The sequence below is a fragment of the Pelophylax lessonae genome (genome assembly GCF_965119305.1).
Source record: "Pelophylax lessonae genome assembly, chromosome: 8".
Lineage (NCBI taxonomy): Eukaryota > Metazoa > Chordata > Amphibia > Anura > Ranidae > Pelophylax > Pelophylax lessonae.
In genome coordinates, this window is record NC_138775.1 from 192,341,203 (window position 1) to 192,360,309 (window position 19,107).

General features: G+C 44.0%; 2 protein-coding genes across 2 annotated transcripts in view; both read left to right on the forward strand.

The window, feature by feature from the left end:
• Nucleotides 1-19,107, forward strand: part of BCAR3 (BCAR3 adaptor protein, NSP family member) — a 185,793-nt gene that overhangs the window by 35,314 nt on the left and 131,372 nt on the right. Inside the window, exon 2 of the mRNA XM_082264777.1 lies at nucleotides 1,555-1,883. Coding sequence (XP_082120903.1) covers nucleotides 1,564-1,883 — 320 coding nt within the window. The 5' untranslated portion in view covers nucleotides 1,555-1,563. The remainder of the gene's footprint in view (nucleotides 1-1,554; nucleotides 1,884-19,107) is intronic.
• LOC309561650 (lamina-associated polypeptide 2, isoforms alpha/zeta-like) overlaps nucleotides 5,328-19,107 on the forward strand; it is a gene marked incomplete at both ends in the record, with an annotated part of 39,915 nt that continues 26,135 nt past the window's right edge. The window contains 2 exons of the mRNA XM_082265644.1: nucleotides 5,328-5,408; nucleotides 12,048-13,038. Coding sequence (XP_082121770.1) covers nucleotides 5,328-5,408; nucleotides 12,048-13,038 — 1,072 coding nt within the window. The remainder of the gene's footprint in view (nucleotides 5,409-12,047; nucleotides 13,039-19,107) is intronic.

Below are 19,107 nucleotides of genomic sequence, written 5' to 3' on the forward strand. Positions count from 1 at the left end.
GTGACACAAATAAAGGTGGCAACTCTCCAAATATGCTGTAACATAACTGGGGGTGCACTCTTTTTCATGCTTTGGAACTTTAAAAAAAAAAAAAACCTAAAAGGAAAAGTAACTGCTTTGGTACAGCAAGCTGTCAGACCCTGTTCATGCTTGAGCGTTTTTTTGAGCTTGATGCTCAGAAACTCTCAACAAGCAAAATCCCATTAATTTAAATGGCCCCTGTTCACATTTGAGCGTTTTGCCACCTGTAGCAAAATGCCTGTTGCGCAACAAAAAGTACATGAGCTACTTTTCAGGCAGATTTCAAAATTTTGTCCCCATAGACTTCAATAGAAAACACCTAAACAGCAAAAAAAAAAGCGTTTTTTCAGGCATTTTCAGCTCAAACGGCAGCTCCCCTCCCTTTTTATAGCATCACTCCACAACTTACACAGGTTTCTACTGGCCACAGCAAAAACGCCTAAAGGAAACATTCCTGAAAAAAACGGCTATAATATTTGCAAATCTGCCTAAGGGCTCTTTCACACGGTCTGCCTCCGTAGGCGGATCCATGCTGCTCAGCGGGGATAGATCCGCCGATCCCTGCTGAGCCGGCGGATGACAGCTCCGTCTCCGATTGCAGTGCGGAGAGGGAGGTGTCACAGCCCCCGCTGTTCTCTATGGGGGATCTGATGAGAGCGGACCGCCTGTCCGCTCTCATCTGATCCTATCCGACCCGATCCCTAGGACGGATGGAAAATAGGGTTTCCATCCGACCGGATTTCACGGACAGGATCGGATGCGGATGGCAGCGGGTGATCTCCGCTGACATCCGCTGCTCCATAGGGCTGAATGGGCAACCGATCAGATCCGCCTAAAAAGCTGACAGGCGGATCTGATCGGAACGCCTGTGTGAAAGAGCCCTTAATAAGCTTGAAAAAACGGCTGAAAATGCTCAGCTCCAGTGTGAATGTAGCCTCAAATTACACAACTTATTTTCTAGTGATATTCAGAATGTTAAAGAATCCGAATGGGACGCAATCACAATTCTCCCATTTTTATATCGGAGCCTAATTCTTTGGTCACCAGCTTTTTACTATTTGCATTCAGAACAAAAGTATGAATCATTTGGGTTCCTGAATCTCCTTTTGAGGCCCCATGAAAAATTTGTAGCCTTCACGCTTGAGAAAATGTAGACAATTGTAATGGTGATAGAATTCTTTCTGTCGAAGTTGCAGTGTTTGACACGGAAGTGTTCACTTTGAGAAAATGGCTGTAAAGGTCACAATCTAAAAACAACAATTACATAATCTGTCAACCGCGGAAACAAAACCCAGTCCCAAAAGCATGACTGCCTTGTTGAGAGTTAGTTCTCACACTGATGGAAAGTGGCCAAAGTCACAGAGGCCTTCTGAATGGAAAGCTCTCACGTTCCAAGGTGAACACAAGAGGCCAGTCTGTGAGGAGAGATGTAGAGTCTTTCACCTGACAGAGCCTCTCACTTGAAAGTTAAGTATTCCATGTCTTTTTGTCTCCACAATTTTGAAACCTTCTCTGTTCCTTCTTTTTTGTCAGGACTGAAGAATGATGGCTGCTGGGAAATTTGCCAGTTACCATAGAAATGTGCAAACGAGCCATCAGTTCCCACTGACATCTTCAATGGATCTTCTAAGCAGCAAATCCCCCCTTGCTGAGCGGCGGGCTGATTCATTTCAGGATGTTTGTATCCATGGTACATTACCTCGTAAAAAGAAGGACAGGATTTCCATTAGATCCACTGACATGGTCAGCCACATGGGAACCTTGCCACATAGCAAATCACCCAGACTACCTACCCCAATCATGCCGGATATATTGGAGGAATATCCGTTTCAAGATTGGAAAACTGGAATGTTCCGAACAAGGTAATGTGATAAATACTTAAGAATCTGTTTAGAAAGTTTTCTTTTATTGCTTTGCAATTTGAAGCATACCATCCACAGGTATTCCCCATTCTACTTGTTATATATTTTGCACATAACTTTGTATACATAAAAAAATAAAGTCCTACACATACTTGTCCCGATTTCTAATAGGCTTTCACTGTGGTTCAAGCTGATGGACACTGCACACTCACAATGCTTCCCAGCCAGATTGCACAACGTTCTATGGAATTGGAAAGGCCATCCACCATTGAGACTAATTGTGGCCATTCTTGTAATTGGGATACTACTGTGCATGCCTGGCATGGAGACTTTTCATAAAGAGGCTTCAAACAGGCCCTACAGTGAAGGTCTATGGGGAGGAGGGAAAGATAAGTGTGGGATCTGGTTTGTGGGGATTGTTTTAAAGGGTAACTCCACTAAAACCACAAAAAAGTAGCTCCATACAAAGCAGGTAGCATGTTTGGATTGCGCTCCCTTCTTCTGATTTTCTTCAGAACCCGAAGCCTGTACACAGCCATTCATGCTTCAGCTATAAAAATATTGCCAGCAAGAACTTTTATTAGGAGCTGCCTTTTTCTGGCTGCTTTCAAAGTTTCCGATGAAAGGGTTGATCAAGGCTCCTTGTTCCCATATTGCAGTGTGAACAGCTCTTTTGCTCTCTGATACTGGCTACATTTCTTGCCAGCTCCATTTTTTTTTTCCATAGCTTTTTGATCAATTACAAAAAAAAAACAAAAACACTTTAACCACTTGCCGACCGCCCACCATAATATTACTGCGGCAGGGCGGCTCAGCTGCGTCCAGTCACGTAGTACTACGTGACTGGAGTGCATGTGGTTTCGGCGGCGCACGCGATTGCCGCTGCTCTCCCGTGATCGTCCGGGAAACCGAGAAGACCCGCCTGCTTATGTAAACAAAGCTGGCGGATCTTCTGTCCGACAGGCAGGGACAGATCAGCAGTAAGCATATTAGGCATACATTTAACCCCTTTGATCACCCCCAGTATTAACCCCTTCCCTGCCAGTGTCATTTTAGCACTGATTACTGTATTAGTGTCACTGGTCCCCAAAAAGTGTCAAAAATGTCAGTTAGGGGTCCGATCTGTCCACTGCAATGTTGCAGTCCTGCTAAAAATCGCAGATCGCCACCATTACTAATAAAAAATAAATAAATAAATTTAAAAAAAAAGTCCAAAAATCTATCCCGTCGTTTGTAAACGCTATACCTTTTGCGCAAACCAATTAAAATACGCTTTTTGGGATTTTTTTTGCTACCAAAAATATGTAGCAGAATAGAAATTGTCAAACTGATAAAAAAATGTCATTTTTAAATTTTTTTTTATTGGGAATGTTTATAGCAGAAAGTAAAAAATATGGCTTTTTTTTTTTTCAAAATTGTCACTATTTTTTTATTTATAGCGCAAAATCTAAAAACTGTAGAGGTGCTCAAATACCACCAAAAGAAAGCTCTATTTGTGGGAAAAAAAGGACATCAATTGTGTTTGGGTACAGCATCCCACGACCGTGCAATTTTCCGTTAAAGTAACGCAGTGCCAAATCGCAAAAAATGCCTTGGTCATTAAGGGGGTAAAACCTTCCGGGCTGAAGTGGTTAAGACTGAACTCCAGGAATGCATTTTTTTTTTCAACTTGCATTGTTCCAGTTCTAATGTCCCAGCTTAAGGGCTGCCGATGATGTAGAAATCCAGTACAAACAAATGGCAACTGCTCCAACCTATAACTGGCCTTTGCAACAAAGAAGCACATATAAGGGTGACGCATGTCAAAAAACAACACGCAAAAATTCCCAGCTCACTTACCAGCCAGCCTGCAACAAACCAAACTGATCCTGTCTAACAGTGCACAAAAACAAAGGGTTTCGTTTGCACACATTTGCAAATGTATGCGTAAGCTGCAGAGGCCACATCACGGCACCCCAGTGTACTATAGTCCTAATTTTGAGAGTCTCCTGAGTTGGAGCACATATATAATAATGGATAGATTAAAATATTACTAAACCCACAACAGTAAAATCAGTCTGTACATGCAGTAAAGCATGCTTGTTATACTCACTGTGGAACCTGTTAATCATCTGCATTATGTAAAAAAGGCTGTTTTATCCTGTCTTCTCTGATCCTCCCCTTCTTCCAGAGTCCCCCATATATCTCCTGATAGAACAGAGGCTAGGGAACAAGCTGCACAAGCTCAGTTTGGTATGTTATGCTAGAGAGTTTTTTTTTTCTTCTTGAGTGTGTGTGTGTGTGTATTTGATCAGCACAGGGCCAATCATCACTTTCCAGACAGAGGGTCAGGGTTCCTGCACCCTCATAGGACAATCAGGGGAGCATAAAAACTCCTCCTACAAGCTTTACCCAGACACAGATAGAAGTCACAAGACTGCTCTACCTGCTGATGAGAAAAGGTATTTAGCAGTTTATATTTACTAAAATAATTGCATCATCATGTTCTGTGTACTGTGGGAGACCAGATATAGTGATTGCAGGGTCCTGGTTTTTTAAAGCGGTGTTCCGGCCTCAAAATCGACAAAATCGATTTTGGGCCATCCGCATGCTCTAGGTCACCTGAAAAACAAATGGATAATTACGATTTTTTTTTTGTTTACTTACCTTGTTATTGAAGAAAATATACTCACCTTTTTTCCACTTCCTCCCTCTGCGGCCCGCGCCGTCACTTCCTCCTTGCATTGATTCCTGGGAGCTGAACGTCATCACTCCCAGGAATCAATGCACCGGCCCCGCACATCAGTTCCGGTGCGGGCGCGTCATTCCCTGCACAGCTTCTGGGCGTGCCAGAAGCTGTGCAGGGATGACGCGCCCGCACCGGAAGTGACGAACGGGGCCGGTGCAGGCGCATTCTGGGAGAAGAGGACACGGAAGAGGACGCAGAAGAGGACGCGCTGGCTTCAGCTGCCCACATCCGAGATGGCAGCGCTGGAGAAGAAATTTTCAAGGTAAGTATTTCTTCTAAAATGTAAGTGGGACCCGGACAGTACAGAGGCTATCCATTATGGAATGTACTAGCCCTGACTGTCCCGGGGTATTTTTAGCTAAATTTCACCCCCTAGGCCGGAACTCCGCTTTAAGGGCAGGTATACCTGGAGGCAGAAATTCACAGTGGAAGCCTGTTCTACATACAGCACTGTTCTGTTCTGGGTGCTGCTTGAGCAACTTTACATCTATGTATTGAACAGGGGATGGGTCGCTTGCTCTGCATTTCCACCATTCAGAGAATATGTCACATTTTTCAATGAATAAAAGGCATTCTCTGATTATATAAGGCAGACAGGCAGGACAGATAACATCACAGTCTCTGCCAATCAGAGAAAACATTCTATTCATTGAAAAAAATACAAGATGTTCTCTGAAAGGCAGAGGTACTGATTGAAAGTAGCACAGGCTACTACAATGAATTTCTGTATCCACCGGCACCCTCTGGATGTGAATTATGAAGAATTAGATGAAACCAAGATGGACCAATATATACATGTAAAAATAAGATAATTCCTGGAGTTACACTTTAACTACTAGCATATGCATAGGAATAGAAAGTTGCAGCAGTAGCAACTAGATCCAATACCTAAATGAACAGGACCCCCACATTGACTGGCTGAATATACATACAATTCACAGAATTTAGGTATTTCTAAGGTTGGCATCATTCATTCTTGTTTTCTCTGTTGTGGTTTTAGAAACATATACGGATATCTGCTTGAAATGTTTTAGTTGGCAAGATTTTCTATCCCTCCTGTTTTAACAAATTGATAGTGAACAATATACAGAAGAAAAGTTTGCCCCATCCATTGCCTCCTTTGGTAACGTTCACCCCTTTGTTCTTCAGCATATCTTCTTTATGGTGGCTTATTTGTTCCTCCTTGAAGGCAGCTGAAAATATCTGATGAAAGAAAAGAAGACAAGACAGAGTTAGACAGTGCTGTGAGTCAAGATAGCTCAACAAATTTTTACGAGCCTGTCAGATGACTGGCTTTAAAACCAAAGAGCTGCTGGTTAGGAACTCTGCAAAACAAATAAAGACAGAAACGGCAAAACTCCTTGTGTGGGGGGTTAATGGAGCACAAAAGTTCTGTTACGGTGTATTCCAGCAAATGGGTAAACATCTACCTGATGGTCTTCTGCTCTATAGCACAGAACACACATTAAAGTATTTAGCTATGGCCTGTTCAGTCTGGTTTGTAGATTTATTACACTGGCAACCTAAGCTGTGACCAGAAGCTGAAAATACCAGATGTTATCAGAAAACAGCAACTGGAGCGTGCTTCTATGTAATAATTATCTTCTTCCAACCTGAGAGGTCAATAAGCTTGAATGTGAATGGCTTGGCAAAAAATGTTGAAGGTTAAGTTCAATCTGAAATTGATAACATAGTCTCAAGAAGTCTTTTAGTTTCAAATGATATATTGAAATGCTCCAGCAGAAGGACCCCATTTGTTTTTAGTGTCGACGTCAAGCATGCCCTCCCAATTTGCTTGAGGGCTATTGGAACATGCAATGCTATACTTGTGTAATTGTGGACCTTGTAAAATGTCATTGATCTATTTGATTTGACTCAGAACTGGATAATGTACAGTCTTGCCTTGATTTACTACAAATTGTGCTGGTATGTCCCTTCTTTTTGACAACCTTCATTAACCACTTACCAACTGAGCTCTTATACCCCCCTTCCTAACCAGGCCAGTTTTCAGCTTTCAGTGCTCTCACAATTTGAATGACAATTACTCAGTCATGCAACACTGCACCCATATAAAATGTTTGTCCTTTTTTCACACAAATAGAGCTTTCTTTTGGTGGTATTTAAACATCACTGGGGTTTTTTTTTTTTTTGGTTTTTTTTGGGGGGTTTTTTTGTGCTATAAATGAAAAAAGACCGAAAATTTGGTAAAAAAAATGCATTTTTCTTTTTTTCGGTTATAAAATTTAGCAAATTAGTAATTTGTCCTCATACATTTTGGCCAAAAGTTATACTGCTACATATTGTAAAATTACCCCAAATAAGTATATATTATTTGGTCTTCGTGAAGGTTATAGAGTCTATAAACTATGGTGCCAATCATTAAAAATTGATCACACCTGATGTAATGATGGCCTGTCTCATTTCTTGAGGCACTAACAAGCCAGGAAAGTACAAATACCCCCCAATGACCCTTACGTCCCTTTCACACATGCTGTCCGTTTGTCCGTTTTTCATCCATTCGTTGACGGATGAAAAACGGACATCAATGTATCTCTATGTAAAAACGGATGATAATCAGTTAACATCCGTTTTCATCCGCTTCCGTCAATGTCCGTTTTTTTTTGAACGGATGAATGCCCTATTTTTCATCCGTCAAAAAAATGGATCGGACAAAAAACGGATGACAGCGGATGAAAAATGGATGAAAAACGGATGAAAAACTGACAACAACTGGCAAAAAACGGATGAAAAACGGATAACAACTGACGAAAAACGGATGACAACTGACGAAAAACTGATGAAAAATGGATGAAAAACGGATGGAAAACTGATACATTTTGACGTGACTGAACTGATGAACTGAACGGACCGTATGTGTGAAAGGGGCCTTATTGGAAGGTAGACATTCCAAGGTATTTAGAAAGAGGCATGGTGAGTTTTTTAAGTTGTAATTTTTTCCCGCAATTCTTTGCAAAATGAAGATTTTTTTTTTTTTACAAAATTGTCATAATACCAAGTTATTTCTCACACACTATAGGTATACTTGCAACTACACCCCAAAATACATTCTGCTACACCTCCTGAGTATGGCGATACCATGTTTGAGACTTTTACACAGCCTGGCCACATATAGAGGCCCAACATGCAAGTCGCACTTCCAGGCACTTGGGAGCATAAATTACACATATAATTTCCTGACAACCTATCACACTTTTTTGAAGGCCCTGGAGCACCAGGACAATGGAAACGCCCACAAAATGACCCCATTTTAGAAAGCAAACACCCCAACACATAATCTAGGAGGCATTATGAGTCTTTTGAACATGTCATTTTTTTCTACACGTTTTTGAAAAATGTAAAAAAAAAATGAAAACGCTTTTTTTTTTTTTTACACAAAGTTGTCAATTTATAAGATATTTATAACACATAGCATGTACAGTATCTCAAAAAAGTGAGTACACCCCTCACATTTTTGTAAATATTTTATTATATCTTTTCATTTGACAACACTGAAGAAATGACACTTTACTACAATGTAAAGTAGTGAGTGTACAGCTTGTATAACAGTGTACATTTGCTGTCCCCTCAAAATAACTCAACACACAGCCATTAATGTCTAAACCACTGGCAACAAAAATGAGTACACCCCTAAGTAAAAATGTCCAAATTTTGCCCAATTAGCCATTTTTCCCTCCCCGGGGTCATGTGACTTGTTAGTGTTACAAGGTCTCAGGTGTGAATGGGGAGCTGGTGTGTTAAATTTGGTGTTATCGCTCTCACTCTGTCATACTGGTCACTGGAAGTTCAACATGGCACCTCATGGCAAAGCACTCTCTGAGGATCTGAAAAAAAGAATTGTTGCTCTACATAAAGATGGCTATAAGAAGATCGCCAAGACTCTGAAACTGAGCTGCAGCAAGGTGGCCAAGACCATACAGCGGTTTTACAGGACATGTTCCACTCAGAAGAGGCCTTGCCATGATCGACCAAAGGAGTGGAGTGCACGTGCTCAGCGTCATATCCAGAGGTTGTCTTTGGGAAATAGACATATGAGTGCTGCCAGCATTGCTGCAGAGGTTGAAGGGGTGGGGGGTCAACCTGTCAGTGCTCAGACCATACGCCACACACTGCATCAAATTGGTCTGCATGGCTGTCGTCCCAGAAGGAAACCTCTTCTAAAGATGATGCACAAGAAAGCCCTCAAACAATTTGCTTAAGACAAGCGTGCTAAGGACATGGATAACTGGAACTATGTCCTGTGGTCTAATGAGACAAAGATAAACCTATTTGGTTCAGATGGTGTCAAGTGTGTGTGGCGGCAACCAGGTGACGAGTACAAAGACAAGTGTGTCTTGCCTACAGTCAAGCATGGTGGTGGGAGTGTCATGGTCTGGGGCTACATGAGTGCTGCCGGCACTGGAGACCTACATTTCATTGAGGGAACCATGAATGCCAACATGTACTGTGACATACTGAAGCAGAGCATGATCCCCTCCCTACAGAGACTGGATCGCAGCGCAGTATTCCAACATGATAACGACCCCAAACACACCGCCAAGACCGACCACTGCCTTGCTAAAGAAGCTGAGAGTAAAGGTGATGGACTGGCCAAGCATATCTCCAGAGTCCAGACCTAAACCCTATTGAGCATCTGTGGGGCATCCTCAAATGGAAGGTGGAGGAGGGCAAGGTCTGTAATATCCACCAGCTCCATGATGTCATCATGAATGAGTGGAAAAGGACTCCAGTGGCAAAGTGTGAAGCTCTGGTGAACTCCATGCCCAAGAGGATTAAGGCAGTGCTGGAAAATAATAGTGGCCACACAAAATATTGACACGTTGGGCCCAATTTGGACATTTTCACTTAGGGGTGTACTCACTTTTGTTGCCAGTGGTTTGGACATTTGTGTGTTGCGTTATTTTGATCGGACAGCAAATTTACACTGTTATACAAGCTGTACACTCATTATTTTACATTGTGGCAAAGTGTAATTTCTTCAGTGTTGCCACATGAAAAGATATAATAAAATATTTACACAAATGTGAGGGATGTTCTCCCTTTCGTGAGATACTATACATAGCAAAAATTATACCCCAAAATACATTCTGTTATTCCTCCTGAGTATGGCGATACATGCGTGAGACTTTTACACAGCCTGGAAACATACAGAGGACCCAACATTCAGGGAGCACTGTAAGGTGCTCTATGGACATAAAATTACAAATCTAATTTGCGGACTACTTATTACATTTTTGTGAGGCACTGATAAGCACTGAAGTGACACTGATGTGGCATGGATGAGCACTGATGTGGCATGGATGAGCCACGGATGAGCACTGATGTGGCATGGATGTGGCAAGGATAAGCACTGATGTGGCATGGATGAGCACTGATGTGGCATGGATGTGGCACGGATAAGCACTGATGTGGCACGGATGAGCGCAGATGTGGCACGGATATGCACTATTTTGGCACAGATAAGCTCTGATGTGGCATGGTTGAGCGCTTATATGGCTTGGATGGGCGTGGATGAGGACAGATGGGCATGAATGAGGCATGGGTGAGGCACAGATAAGCATGAATGGGGCATAGATGGGCATGAATGAGGCATGGGTGAGCACTGCTGTGGTCTCCCTCCTCTCCTTGCACACTGTACCAATCACACCGATTGTACAGGAGAGGAGAGAGCTGAACCAGACATGCGCCTGTTTGTTGACAAATGATCGCTCCGTCATTGGACGGAGCGATCACGTGGTAAAGGGTCACTGTCATTGGCCCTTTACCACAATCCGTGATGCGCCGAGTTCACCACGGACACTTCTGTGTGTGCGCCCCAGGGGAAGAGCGATTTTGGGAGGATATCATTGTACCCCCTCCCAGATTAAGCACTGTAGCCATAATTTGGCTATGGCCCGGTCAGCAAGTGGTTAAAATTGGGAGTTTATTCGAGGCAAAACCTTTTTGTTTCTAGTTTTGGGTAGAGTGCAGAAGGGAGAAACCTGTAGCTGGGACCTGAAGTAAGGGAAAATGTCAGCGGTGGAGGGGAGCAATAAAAATCTGGCAGGGGTTGCATGCCTTTAACATCTTTCCTATTCCACATTCTATCCATTCTATTTAACAGAACAAGTATTGGATGGAGCTGGGCTTTGATGAAAATGTGACCTCACCTTTCAGCCCAACACATTAAGCATATGGGCTAGTATTTTTTGAATGAAATTATTAAATTTGTATGCCCCTTTGTCTGGAACATTTTTCTCAGATCGCCTTTCAGGACAGCACCTGGAGAGAGCGCAGCTCCACCCAATCCACAGGAAACACTGCAAATAAAAACTCCTCCTCTTCCACCATGCCTCAGTCATTTGTGTTTCCTCCGCCATGGTGGAAGCATTGCAGGAGCTATGTGGAAGGGCTGCACTCTCTCCAGGGGGAGAGAAGGATTTGTTGCCCAGTTTTTGTTTGCTGTTTCAGCATGGAGACCATCCCAGCTCCCCTCCCTGGAGTGTCAAAGGGGGTATGCTCCGGAGCCTCTCACCTCGTTCGCTCAGGGGAGCTGAAACCCATCGGAGGATCCGGTCCGGGCGTCAGAGGTCCGCGCTTCGGCCGGTCGGCGGGCGGGGAGCCGCTTTTGGCATTCGAATCTCCCGCACTTTCGGACTCTGATCCCGGGGACGCGCGGCGTCACTTCCGGTGGACGGGACTTCCGGTGGGGGCGTGGCGGCGTTTGCTCCAACCGCAATACACGCAGGGGTCAGAGGCAGGTCACGAGGTCGGCGCTTCCGCTTCCGGTCCACAGAGGAGGACGCGGGAAGCGGTATTTAAATGGAGAGATCTGCCAGCAAGCTGCGCTTTTCAACAACATGGAGGAAAAGTCTGCAGCGACGGTGGAAGCAGGCACCGCCAGCGCCGGCCAAGCTCAGGTAGGAGAGGTGCAGTGGTGCCTCTTTTTTCTTTACTGTGTGAGCTTTTATTGTGGGGTTTCTTCCTTCCTCCTTTGGAGCCTGCCCTGTAGACTGAGTAACTGTTCCCAGTCTAACAGGATATATATGCATCTGGGAGTCTTTTCTTCTGATCCTTTTTGGTGTGGGTCACGATTTTCTCCCTTGCAAGAAATCACTAGGTGGTGGTTTTCTTTTATAGTGGTTATTGGGCTTTCATGGTGGCTTTTTCTTTACTAGGTTAAAGCCACAGTGAAGACAAGAGCCCCAGCATCAAGGAAATGCCCTTCATGCAAGAATCCACTCAGAGATTCCTGGGTGAAGCCACTTTGTAAAGCATGTATTGCTGACCTTGTGAAGGAAGAGTCTAGTCAGCAGAATAATGAATTCATATCTTCATTTAAAGAACTCACAGACACCTTGTCCTCAGTTCGTTCCCTGTTATCCAGGACGCCACAAGTTCTATCAGATTCCCAACAAACGGGTGGTACATCTTCCCAGCCGTCTACTTCTAAGTCTGCAGTGTCAAGCGATTCAGAAGATGAGGGGGAGAGTGCTCTCTGTTCCATCAGGGATTCAGAGGAGGAAGAGAAGGAAGAGGTGGCTAGTTCTTCCAGATACAAATTATCCTTGGAAGAGGTTGATGAGTTGCTGAAAGCGATTTACACCACGTTGGAAATCGCAGAAGAAAAGGTGCAAGTTTCACTTCATGACAGAATGTACCAGGGCCTTGAACAGACAAAGCGCAGGGTTTTTCCTGTTCATAAAGTCCTTACGGAATCTATTGAAAAAGAGTGGAAGGACCCAGAGAGGGCCCCTTTTTTCTCTAAATCCCTAAGAAGGAGATTTCCGTTTGAAGAGGATACGGCGCACCTATGGAACAAGAAGCCCAGAGTGGATGCTGCTTTTTCTCAGGTGTCTCGCCGCACGGATTTGGCGTTCGAGGACATGGGTGTTCTGAAAGACGCCATGGATAAAAGGGCAGATTCTCTCCTTAAAAAGGCTTGGGATTCCTCTACGTCCAGCCTTAAGCCGGCCATGGCCTCCACGGTGGTAGCCAGAAATCTTGAGTGCTGGCTCGAACAACTTAAAGGGCATGTGGAGGCTGGAACAGCAAGGAAAGATCTCCTGGATTCATTTCCGCTGCTCCTAAAGGCAGTAAAATATATGGCCGATGCTTCTGCTGAGTCTATCAAAATGTCTGCCAGGTCAGCAGCCCTCGTCAACTCTGCCAGGAGGGCTGTCTGGTTGAAAACCTGGACAGGTGATTCAGCTTCTAAGGTGAAACTCTGTGGTTTACCTTTTGCCGGTGACTTGCTTTTCGGGCCTGAATTGGAAGCAATTCTTGACAGAACGGCGGATAAGAAGAAGGCCTTTCCGTCAAAAAAGAAATCGCCTCCTAAGAAGAGATTTCGTTCTGTTCAACAAACCAACAGAGGTCGTGAACAAGATCAGAGATCAAGATGGACCTCCCATAAAGGCAAAGGGAAAGGTGGAGTCCTCTTTAGACCACCTGACCAGGCCAATAAAAGCAAGTGACAACAGTCTTCCAGTGGGAGGAAGGCTGTTATGGTTCCTCCCACGTTGGGAAGAGGTATCCGCAAGCCCCTTTGTAAAGAATATAGTGGCTCAAGGATACAAACTGGAGTTTTCGGAGACACCTCCAAGCAGATTCCATGTTACTCCCCTTCCAAGGGATCCGGAAGAGGCTTCCTCAATGATGTCTCTTTTACAAGAGCTGATTCAACAGGAAGTGATTATCCAAGTCCCCGAGGGGCAACAAGGCCGTGGGTTTTATTCTCAGATCTTTCTAGTGAAAAAACCCTCAGGCAAGTACCGAATGATCCTAAATTTGAAAATCCTAAACAGATCAATTCGGTACAAGCACTTCAGGATGGACACCATTTATTCAGTGACCAAACTGTTGTCCCCAAACTGTTTCATGGCATCCTTGGATCTGAGGGACGCTTACCTGCACATCCCAATAAATCAGGAGTGCCAGAAATTCCTAAGGCTGGCGGTCAATCTCGGGGAATCGGTCTGGCATCTGCAGTTCAGGGCCCTCCCCTTTGGCCTCTCATCTTCTCCAAGGGTGTTTACCAAGGTAATGGCGGATGCCCTAGAGCCATTAAGGCTGAGGGGTATTTCAATTGTCCCTTACCTGGACGATCTGCTAATTTTTGCAGAGTCCAAGAGCCAGACGTTGGTACACCTTCAGGAGACTCAGGACCACCTAGAGAGTCTGGGGTGGCTCATGAATTTGGAGAAATCCAGCTTGATTCCATCTCAGCAGATAAAATTTCTGGGATACAGAATAGATTCGGTCCTCCAGAAGGTGTTTCTACCTCAAGAAAAGATCGAGAAGACTCAGAACGCAGTTGCTCGATTACAAACCAATCATCAGGTTACTGTCAGGTCGGCCATGGCAGCTTTGGGCTTGCTCACAGCCGCTATCCCTGCAGTGCAGTGGGCAAGACTGCATTCCCGTCTTCTCCAGAGAGACATTCTGCAGAGTTGGTCATACCCGGAACATCTGGAGAAATCCATCAGAATCTCCACGAAAGCAAAGAGATCTCTGTGGTGGTGGAGGAATTCCAGAAATCTGGAAGAAGGTCTGCAATGGACTTTCCAGACGAACAAACGTCTGACGACGGATGCCAGTTCGTGGGGTTGGGGAGCCCACTTGGAGGCCCGGACGATGCAAGGGACATGGTCCAAAGCAGAGTCCAGGAAATCATCCAACTGGCGGGAGTTGAAAGCCATCCTTTTGGGTCTTTGGTCCTTTCAACAGACAGTCAGGGGCCATCATGTGCAAGTTCTGTCGGACAACATGACAGCAGTGGCCTACGTGTCAAAGCAAGGAGGCACAAGAAGCAGACAGCTATCAGATCTGGCAATACAGCTACTCTCCTGGGCGGAGAAAAATCTAGCCTCTCTGACAGCGGTGCATCTGAAGGGGTCACAAAACCTTCTAGCAGATCTGCTGAGCAGGAAAAAGGTGTTGGAATCAGAATGGAGTCTGAATCAAGAAGTATTCATGCAGATCGTGGAAGTCTGGGGTCTTCCCCAAATAGATTTGTTCGCTTGTCAACAGAACAACAAAGTCCAAAGATTCTTTTCCCTACACAGGGAGGATCAGGACTGGGGCTTGGATGCTCTAGCCCATCCATGGGACTTCCGTTTGTCTTACGCGTTCCCTCCATTCCAACTGATTCCGTTGGTTCTCAAAAAGTTCAGGGAAGAAAAGACCAACTTGATTCTGATTACACCTTACTGGCCAAAGAGACCTTGGTTCGCCCTCCTGCTGAATCTTGCCTCAGAACCTCCCTGGAAACTTCCGTACAGGAGAGATCTTTTGACACAGGGGAACCTAGTGTACCCAGAACTGGACCGCTTACAACTGACAGCGTGGTTACTGAAGAAGACATCTTGAGAGCCAGAGGCCTGTCAGAAAAAGTTATCTCCACCCTTCTCTCCAGCAGGAAGAAGGTGACTAGGGATATTTACTTGAAAGTCTGGAGAAAATACAACTTTTGGTGTTCCAGCAAAAATTTTGAATTAAAAAATTTAATTTCAGTGCTTGAGTTCCTCCATGAGGGAATGGAGAAAGGACTAGCAGCAAGTACTTTAAAGACGCAAGTAGCGGCTCTTTCAGTTTTTTTCGAAAAGACTTTGTCCCAAGAGACTCTAATCATTCGTTTTTTCAAGGCATTAGCCCGCAACAGGCCAATAGCCCTTAAAGTATTTCCCAAATGGGATTTGACCATTGTGTTACAAGGTTTGACTAAGTTTCCTTTTGAACCTTTAAAAGAGGCTTCCCTGAAGAATTTAATTTTGAAGACTATCTTTTTGATAGCAATAACCTCGGCCAGGAGGATCAGTGAGATCCAGGCCCTCTCAATTTCAGACCCTTTTTTGACAATTTTTGCAGATCGAGTAGTCCTAAGAACGGACCCAGCCTTTCTTCCAAAGATTGCTTCATCTTTTCATAGATCACAAGAAATTGTCTTACCAACTTTCTCCTCAACTCCTAGTAATACTCGGGAAGAATCCTTTCATACCTTGGATGTGAGGAGATGCTTACTTCAGTTCCTCCTGGTAACTAAGGAATTTAGAAAGACAAATGCATTATTTGTCATCTTCTCAGGGTCCCGTATAGGAGAAAAAGCATCAAAGAGCACTTTAGGCAAATGGCTCAGATGGGCAATTGAACAGGCTTATGTAGCTCAAGGAGAAGAACCTCCAGAAGGCATCTTGGCGCATTCTACAAGGTCTGTGGCAACCTCATGGGCTGAAAGGGCCGGTGCTTCGCCTGATCAAATCTGCAAGGCAGCTACCTGGTCCAGCTATTCAACCTTTATTAGACATTACAGGTTGGACTTGTTGTCAGCTCAGGATCAAGCCTTTGGCAGAAAAGTTCTGCAGGCAGTGGTCCCACCCTAAGTGTAAGTTACTCGCTTATCCTCTCCAGGTGCTGTCCTGAAAGGCGATCTGAGAAAACCTTAGTTACTTACCGGTGACGGTATTTCTAAGAGCCTTTCAGGACAGCAGCAGCTACCCCCCCTTGGTTTTGTTTATAATATAATTTGTAAATGTTTAACCTGTGGTAGTTTATGTTTTCCAGCATGTCGGAGGCTACTATATGACTGAGGCATGGTGGAAGAGGAGGAGTTTTTATTTGCAGTGTTTCCTGTGGATTGGGTGGAGCTGCGCTCTCTCCAGGTGCTGTCCTGAAAGGCTCTTAGAAATACCGTCACCGGTAAGTAACTAAGGTTTTTTTTGTGGTTTTGTGGTCATCCAAAAGAAAAAAAAGGAAACATTTTAGTGGTAAAAGAAGAAATAAAGAAAGTAAAGTGTTTTTTTTTTTTTTTTTTTAATGCTGCTATCTAAGGATGGCTAGAGAGCTGTGATATTACAAAGGAAGCAATAAAAATGTTATAACAGCCTCAAAAGAAACAGCACTGTATGGAATAGAAATAGTATAAAACCAATTAAAGCCATCTCCAGGTGAATTGTTTTCCTAAGTCAGCCATACATGGATCAATTAAGGTTTAGATTCATGTATGGGCAGGCTAATTGCACACAAGCTGATCTATCTATCCACTTGTGTACAACCATCTTGTTGGAAAATTTTCCCTTGATCAGCACCGCTTACCATAGTGGCTCCTCTGGGTTTCTCTCTCCTCATTTTCTGAGACACAGCAACAGGAGCCATTGGAGGGAGCAGGGGGCAGGGCCGATCCGTGCTCTGTGTGTCCTATAGAGGTGGCTCGGGAGTGAGCACTCACAAGTGCCCCCAGAGCAAATCGCTTGCTCTGGGGGCACTCAACAGGGGGAAGAGCCAGGAGTGCTGACAGGGGACCCAAAAAGAGAAGGATCAGGGCTGCTCTGCAAAACCATTGCCCAGAGCAGGTAAACAGAACATGTTTGTTGTGTATTATTTGTTTTTTTTAAAAGCTGAAACTTTAGTATCACTTTTAAAGGTGTTTTTGAATTGCCTTAGAGCCGGTTCACACTGAGGCGACACGACTCCTTACTACTTCGGGGGCGACTTATGCATTCCCATGCACCACGACTTCGGAGCGACTTGCAGGGACTTCACATAATGGAAGTCTATGCAAGTCGCTCCGAGGTCGCCCCGAAGTAGTACAGGACCCTTTTTCTAAGTCAGAGCGACTTGGGTCGCTCCTATTAGAACCGGTCCTGTAGCGGTCAATGGACCGCGAGGGAGCGCGACTTGTCAGGCTGACAAGTCGCGCCAGTGTGAACCGACTCTTAATCTGTCAACACTTGTCCTTTGCACCTCTTCCAGGAATAGAAACTGGTGGTCTAAACTGTCTGTGCTTAGAGCTGACCTGTCATCTCGTTGTGATGGCTGTACGCCTTTGTGGTCTTCTGTAGCCCAAGAGGACCTTGTGGTTGGACTGTCAATGGGAAGTGTCCATGTCACCCAGGCAGCGACATAGACACCAGAAGAAGACTCTTTCTCTGCTGTGAGGAAGAGAGACAACTTGGGACCTGGCTTACCACTTGACCACGGATTTGGGTAAGTTTTGTAGGCTTTAGATTTTTTTTTTTTTAAGTACTTGAGATAGTAGTTTGTAGGGCTTTAATGCAATAGGGTGGTTACTAGGGCCAACCTATTTTGTTGTTAGCTGCCAGAAGGTAAAAATGCTGATTCCTACTGTAGTAAACTGTACTGTTATTGTACTGTCTGTCCTTATGTTGTAAAGTGCTGCATAAACTGTCGGCGCGATATAAATCCTGTATTATAATAATAATAATTGTGTCATCACTAACAGTATGGATGTTTACCACCAGACCAAAAAAAAAAATGCAGCAACCTGTCTACAGCTTCCATACTCATGCCTGAGTGATTTGAAGCATGATTCCTGAAGCACTTTAACACACCAGATTCTAATCTGATGGGCCCATTCACATCTGAGTGATGTGCTTGCGCTCAAAATACTGTAGAGGAGCATATTACATAGTTACATAGTAGGTGAGGTTGAAAAAAGACAATAGTCCATCCAGTTCAACCTGTGTAGGTGTGTGTGGCTGTAATCATCTCACATAGCCCTGAATGTTCTGATCCTTGAGATGTACGTCTAAGAGTCTTTTGAAAGCCACCATACTTCCCGCAGAAACCACCTCTTGTGGTAGACAATTCCACAATCATGTAGCCCTATCACCCATGATCACCATGATCACCCTTTTATGGCCCGAATACTTAAACAGGAGTGCAAAAACAACTCCCTCATTCTAGTAACTTGCCTTCGAATGGCTAAAACAAAAATGCTAAAGTCTAACGCATAAAAAAAAAATACACTCAAAATCACTTGAAAACGTTCCCGCTAAAGTGTCAATCAATTCTAAAAATGGATACTTTGATACTCGACTGACTGTGATTAAAGGCAGCTTGAATTTACTATTAAAACTAGTTCTTTTGCTTGGCTGGCTTGTCATGGCAAGTATCATTTTTTACAAGTTAGGTTGCTTCTGTTTTATAGGATGCAATGCAACTAAACATTGTATCTTTTACACTTGTTCTTGTTTACTCATATGTATTTTTCACACCGCTGATCAAAGTACTTTTTAAGTGCAGCTCACAGCATCAGCATTCTGCGCGCCTCTCTATGCCATAGTGGTTTCTGAATTTACTTTGGCACTTTGAATGACTTTGAGAGATCTGCAATGTGCATTACATCAGCATCATGGAAGTTGCACACAGACAAAAGGCGCTCATGAACTAGTCATTTGGTTATATTGTGCTTCATCTGACATCAGCAAACTATAAACAAAGGCGTATGTGAAGGACCTGGCAAAGTCTCTGCATGGATGGCACTCAATGAACAAACCCCACTTGTCTTGGTGCCCAGTTTATTAAGCATGTTGGGAAATTGTCTTTTTGGCTTCTGTGCTGGGTTCATATTAAAGAGGGACTCAAGTCTAAACTTAGCTTTATCTGTAGTTTCTCACTGCATTGCTGTTGCATACAGTATATTACAAATATACAGTAACCCATTTTGTCTTCTTTTCCAAGTTCTCCTAAACCAGATGA